The sequence below is a fragment of the Pavona decussata genome, unplaced genomic scaffold (genome assembly GCF_977016875.1).
Source record: "Pavona decussata unplaced genomic scaffold, jaPavDecu1.1 SCAFFOLD_38, whole genome shotgun sequence".
Lineage (NCBI taxonomy): Eukaryota > Metazoa > Cnidaria > Anthozoa > Scleractinia > Agariciidae > Pavona > Pavona decussata.
The window spans coordinates 740,447-747,500 of NW_028145460.1; the positions used below are offsets into that span (position 1 = coordinate 740,447).

A 7,054-nucleotide genomic window follows, 5' to 3' on the forward strand; every position below is an offset into this window, starting at 1 on the left:
TCGGCTCCTCGGTTATGGTTCAGATTTAAAGGAGATCGTGTTGACTAGATGCGCTTAAAAGGCAAAATGAGCAAGAAGTATAAAGTCGATTGGTCGGATATCGATGGAGCGTCGCCCAAACCGAAACGGCTTCACTTGGAAAAAGATGAAACCGACAGCTTGTATCACTGCCCAATACAAGAGTGCGACCATGATGGATTTCAAAGTCAAAGAGGGTGCAGAAAACATGTTTATAACAAGCACAGTTGGTTCTTTTATTTTGATGAAAAGCCCAATTCGAAAGAAATCACAGATTCGCGAAATGTTCCGATGGTGAAACCAATTCAAGATCAAACAACTGATACCACAAAGCATGCCGTAAAGTTACTTCCTTCGTTTTCATTATCGTGTGACATTGCCGAGTTGATCACAAAATGGTTGACTGGAAGTGGTGGCGGTTACAAGAAGGATCGCGCAGCGCAACAAATAGTTACAAGATGCTTTAAGTTTCTAAGATTTTGCTGTGAAGACGAGGAAGAGTTGACTTTTGACGTGGTGGACTTTAGTTTATGTTCTCCAAATTTGTTGTTCAAGTTTATCGACTACTTACAAGACGAATGCAAGCTCGGCCATGGTGGGCGTTTAGGCTACATAGACGCTATTTCTGAAATGATTGACTTCAGGAAACTTCATGGCGCATCAGAGGCAGTCTTTCAAAAGTTCTCTGCAACAGAGTTGTACCTCAAAAGAGCGCGAAAGACAGTTGCAAAGATGATGCGATTGCAGTGGACACACGATTTAGACATTGAAACACTGGAAGCAAGAGGCCACTGGGCAACAATGGAGGAGCTGTGGGAGGTCGTGAAATTCCATCTGCCGCGCTACGAAAATACCGTGAAGATTTGCAAATCGAGTCCAGCTCAAGTTAACCCCTCGGACTTGACATTTGCCACGAAATTCGTGGCCATGTATTTGTTCATCAAAGTGAAGGGGTCACGTCCTATGACTTATCAATATTTGACGGTGGACATGATTGATACAGCTAAGGAAAAGGGTGGATTCATTGATCAGAAAACGTTCAAGACTGCTGGAAAGTATGGATTTGATTCTTTGATTCTTTCCGATGCAAACATGCAAGTGCTCAATGGCTACATCTCGTACGTTAGACCTTTGCTTAAACCCAAGTGTGATTTCGTTCTCGTCAACAGAAATGGAGCTCAGCATGGTAAATTGGGCGAGATCATGAGCAAACTGGTGTTTGATGCAATTGGAAAGTACATCCATCCCACGCGTTATCGCCAAATTGTTGAAACGCAGAGCCTCAACCAGCTCACTAGCGAAGAGCAGAGGATTTTGTCGGAAGACCAAAAACACAGCTCTGTCGTTGCTAAAGTTCACTATCAAAAACAACGATCCCGAGAAGTTGCTTTGAAGGGTCACGAGTGCCTACAGAAACTACAAGGCGCCAAGGGGTCAGAAGTGGACGAGGACGTAAACGCAAGACTCGGCGATTCAACTTCCACCGCCGGGCCTTCTGTTGAACCAGGGCAAAATGACAACTCCTTCCCCAAAAAGGACGCCCTCCCTAAAAGAATCTTGCACTCTCAGAGGAACATTCGTCATGTTTTGAAATTCACAACACAAGAGGACTATTTTCTAAAGGAAGGGATAACTAAGCACGGGTTTGGACAGTGGACTGCTATTTTGAGAGACCTTGATTTCAAATTTCAAGACGGAAGAACAGCGGACTCTCTAAAGAAAAGGGCTGGAATGAAAATGCCGCTGGCTTGACACCAGAGGGACACATACCCGCGTAAAAACGCTTACATGCCATCAATGATATAGGTTATTATTATTATTTTTTTTTTGGCATATCTGGTACTTTGAAAGCTTAACGTGCTTTCTCGAAAAGTAAAGCCCAACAACAGTCATTGAAACAAAATGCTTGCTCTTCATTAAACTGAACTGCAACAGAACTTTAACGATTTTGATCTTACAAAGCATGGGTTTAATTAATGTAATATATTAAGTGTGCACGAATTAAGTGATAGTTTGAGTATGGTCTGGTCAGTTTTACTTTTGGGTAGCGCTAAAGTAGTCGAGGAGCGTATTCGGCTTTGTTCTCTTGGCCACATCTTGGCTGCGTGGACGATCTTTGCGCTTCTTCGTGGTACAGGTTCGAAGCAACTCCTCTGAGACAGCGTGGTCGTTGACGTTTGCAAGGGCAGCCTGCGCAGGCGACAGTGCACTGCTCGGAACCAGAGTAGCGTCAGGTTCTGGAGATGCTGTGATGGAGCATGGCGACTGTGGCCAGTACTGATCTACGTCGTTTAGGCGTGGAACGGAAGATGGCGTTCTTGGCGTTATGAACAAATCTTGTTCTTCGTCCTCCTATCTTCCTCGCTGTAGTTATTTTCCACTGCCGCGAGCGGGAGGGGCTCCATTAAGCTTTTCACCAGGGTTTCGTCTTCTTCTGTAAGAAGGCCAAGCATTCTGCAAACTCGCTTCCGTTCAGCCAACGCTTCCTTAGACCGGAGGGTGCCGAGGTTACTGTGGTGGTTTTTGAACTTGTCCTGCAGCACTTCGAGGTGGGCATTAATAGACGCTCTCCTGTTCCCATCGAGGTTGCCATGAAGAAGCCTAACGCAATCGTGCAACTCTCGCTCGGTCCTAAGGAGCCAGGAACCTTCAAACACTCGAGCTGCCTTCTCGCGGCGCTGTTCTTCCTCCTTCGCTCTCTCATCTCTACCGTAATTGTCTACTTCCCTCTGAAGTGGGCTTGGCATCTCTTGATCTAGATCAAGTGGTAACATCTCCACGCTCTCCACACTTATTCCCTTGTCTAGCAAGGCTTGTTTTTGCATTTCGTACTGCTGTCGTGTTCTGTCTTCTCGCATTGCTCGCTTCCTCTGTTCTTCTTTGAGTATGTGTTCAAGCTGTCTGCGTTGTAAACTGCCCGGATGTGATCGGCCCACGGAATCCCTCAATGCATCCAAGACGTCGTCGGACATGGAAGCACTTTCACGGTCTTGTGGAACATTCGTGACTGCGCTAGAAGTGGTCTCTTCGACGAGGGAACTGGCCAGCGTGAGACATCTGAGTTCCTCTTTTTCCTTGTCTTGCAGGATTCCCTCTTCATCGTCACTGTCTGTGTCGTCTTCGTCACTTTCATCGCTCTCGCTGTCGCCTTGACAGTCTTTTGCCTTTTCCGTGGCCCAAACCACGCAATCCATAGCGTGTTTCTTTAGCCATGCTGCGGCGCTCTTCTTAGGATTTGGAAGGGTCTTGAATACATAAGTGCGCAGTCGTTTCTCCATTGCTGGTTGGTGTGTTGGACCAAACTGCAGCTTATGCTGGGCGGTGATTATCATGGGGCACTTGTTGAGAAAAGCCTTTGCGGTCTGGTACTTTACATCATGTGCAGAGTATCCTCCTTGCGTCAAGACCTTCCAATCGGCAATGTCCAGGGCGCTCTCACTGGCTTCATCAATGAAGATCACTTCAGTAAATGGCGTGATCATCGCTTTATTAAAGGCTCTTTGTTTGGTCACTGTTGCTATATTGCCATGGTGTATCAATCCCTGGATCGGAAAGAACAAACTTGTCTTGCCACTGTTTGCTTCGCCCACAAGGCACGGTACCTTGTCTTTGTGTTGCTTCTTGTTATAGTTCAGAAGCTTCAGAAAATCGTCACAAAAGTGGGCCACCTCGTCTGGGGACAAACTGTTTTCCAGGATCTCTTTGAAGTACTTAGGATCAGGATCGTTTGTGGAATCGTACGCGCAAAACGCCCTGGGCGATATTTTTCCAATGTCGTTGGCGTTAATTGGACTCTGTACAAACGCACGCTTCTTTATGGACCAGCAATTACCGCCATTAACTTCAATGAGATCGTAGTCGATCATCAAAGGTTGGAACAGCTCACAATGAGGATCTGATAGAAGCTCAATCACCTTTTTCATCTCTCGCATGAGCCTCGACTTGAAGTGCTCGTTCGTCGCGATAGTGTTGATGAATTGTCTGGCCTCGCACTTAAATGCGTAAGTGTACTTTGCTTTTGGGTCGCGCTTGTAGATCTTGCCTCGGTAACTGGCATATTCAAGTTGCTGCATTGCGATTGTTATGTCGTTTACTAAGATGGTCAGCTTGTCAGAAAGTCTTTTCTCACCCGTCATCTTCGTTGTATTGAAGCTGTTGAAACCAAACTTATCGATCTGTAGTTTGGCTTCAATCATTTTCTCTAGTGCCTTTGTCAGAGATTGCTGGAAGGTAGGGTTGAGGAGTGTAACGCGCACGACGTTTTCTCCTCCACAGTCCTCTAGCTCTTGAGAAGACAGAGGAGACATGCCTCTAAGACTTTGGTACTCTTCATGAAAGCTGTACTGGTAGGATGTTGTTACAAGGTCCTGCATGAAGGGGTTCTTGTGGTCTTTTAACGTTTTGTAGAGTTCCTTGATAGCCATGCACACTTTTCCGTCTTGAAACTGTACCTGAAAAAAAAAAAGAAAGGAAATTATAAGTATCGTGCTTAAATTGTGCTCGTCCAGTGTGTGTCACTGCATTTATCGTTAGTACATGTGATACCTGATTAGCTGTGACTGCAACTCCACATTTCAGCAGTGCCCTATGGACGATGAGAGGATTTGCCGGAGCACCATTAGGCGTGGTTAGTGCTAACCAATAGTTAATTGCAGGCCAAAGCGATTTGTTGACAAGTGTTGGGTTGCCATTGATCATTTGCTCAGATTGTGTGCTTGGTACAGGACTATTTTCTCCATCGTCATCGCTGTCATCACTTTCTTCTATACTTCCCTTCTTTTTCTCTTGTGTAGCTATGGCACTGAAGAAAAATGCCGCGTTTGGTATACCTGAGAAAATTCAATGAAAACTGTTTTTCAAGGTCATGAAGCTTAGTTTGAAGAGAAAAGCAACCAGGAGCTGAGTCGAACCTGAGATTTCTCTATCGCACAAATCCCGCTTGTGGCAGATGCTATTCCAAGATGTGAGAAGGTCTTTTTCCTTCACATTAAATACGCATTTTGCACTGATAACGCTGCACTGACCGGCAACAACGGGACTCATGTAACATAAGGCGGCTCCTCGAATGGCCTCGCTGTTTAACTGTTTACTTGGCTGTTGTGCTCGCCGCATCCTCAACCTATTGACAGTGGACAGAAATGAAGCCCAAGCTTGCTTCTTTTATAGACCACTAGTACTTGCCAGGTGGCTATGAATATATGAATTTCACGAAGTGATGCATATTTCTGCCTTAAAAGGAGCGCATCTCTATTTTAAACACCTTCTCTGCTTTAGAGGTCCTGACGTAGTGTTTCTTCCACTATGATAAGCTAATTACAATATTATGCCTTGCAACTTGCTGCCACTTGTTGCAGTAATTTTCTAAAGTGGGCAGATTTTGGTGTTGATTCTTAGTCCCAGAGCAATTGTTAATTTTGACAGCTTCTAGTTTTTGCGTGTTTTTTAATGCTTCTCGATGCTCCTATTTTTTTTTTTATTAAAAATGCTTCACAATGTATGTGCAAACTTGTGAAAAGGTAGACGTGATGATTAGAATTAAAAACTACTCGCCAGTGTCGTGTCTTCCTTGGTTATGTTACCAGAAGGAATCGAAAACAATTAGAAAACTAATTACAATATTATGCCTTGCAACTTGCTGCCACTTGTTGCAGTCATTTTCTAAAGTGGGCAGATTTTGGTGTTGATTCTTTGTTCCAGAGCAATTGTTAATTTTGACAGCTTCTAGTATTTGCGTGTTTTTAAATGCTTTTCGATGCTTCTCTTTTTTTATTAAAATGCTTCACAATGTATGTGCAAACTTGTGAAAAGGTAGACTTGATGATTAGACTTGAAAACTTCTCGCAAAGTGTCGTGTCTTTCTTGATTATGTTACCAGAAGAAATCGAAAACAATTAGATACAAAGCAGCGCAAAAGAAACTTCGACAACCCAATAAACTTGATATTGCATACATTGTCTTGTAAAATCCATGTCAGTAATCACAAAATTGCATGTTGGGTTAAATCTGATCATTGTTTATTCATATTCCCGTTAAATCCTTGAGAACCACGTCTTCCGCCTTAATAGTAGAAGTTTGTGTTGCTTATATTACACATAATCCACTGCATGACACTGCAAGTTTGCAGGTCAGACAAACTTTTAACATACAGGCGGAAGATTAGGATTTCAGGGAATTAACGGGGACATGAATCGATAATCATGTTACTGCTTTATATTACTGTAGGTATATACTTATAAAATAAATTCAATAATATACTTACAGTAAACATGAGAAGTAAATCATTGGTTATTCATATTCCCGTTAAATCCTTGAGAACCACGTCTTTCGCCTTAATAGTAGAAGTTTGTGTTGCTTATAATATATTACACCTAATCCATTGCATGACACTGCAAGTTTGCAGGTAAGACAAACTTTTAATAAAAAGGCGGAAGATTAGGATTTCAGGGAATTAACGGGGACATGAATCGATAATCATGTTACTGCTTTATATTACTGTAAGTATATACATATAAAATAAATTCAATAATATACTTACAGTAAACATGAGAAGTAAATCATTGGTTATTCATATTCCCGTTAAATCCTTGAGAACCACGTCTTCCGCTTTAATAGTAGAAGTTTGTCTTGCTTCTAATATATTACACATAATCCACTGCATGACACTGCAAGTTTGCAGGTCAGACAAACTTTTAACATACAGGCGGAAGATTAGGATTTCAGGGAATTAACGGGGACATGAATCTATAATCATGTTACTGATTCATATTACTGTAAGTATATAGATATAAAATAAATTCAATAATATACTTACAGTAAACATGAGAAGTAAATCATTGGTTATTCACATTTCCGTTAAATCCTTGAGAACCACGTCTTCCGCTTTAATAGTAGAAGTTTGTCTTGCTTATAATATATTACACATAATCCATTGCATGACAATAATATACTTGCAGGTAAGACAAACTTTTAATATATAGGCGGAAGATTTGGATCTCAAGGATTTGACGGAAACTCGAATGTAACATCATGTAGCTGA

At 42.4% G+C, this 7,054-nt stretch overlaps 1 protein-coding gene across 1 annotated transcript; it reads left to right on the top strand.

Moving 5' to 3' along the window:
- Positions 1-1,770, top strand: LOC146483446 (uncharacterized). The gene has a single exon (XM_085105582.1). The coding sequence runs from the start codon at positions 49-51 to the stop codon at positions 1,768-1,770; it is 1,722 nt and encodes a 573-aa protein (XP_084961708.1). The 5' UTR covers positions 1-48.
- The last annotated feature ends 5,284 nt before the right edge of the window (positions 1,771-7,054 follow it).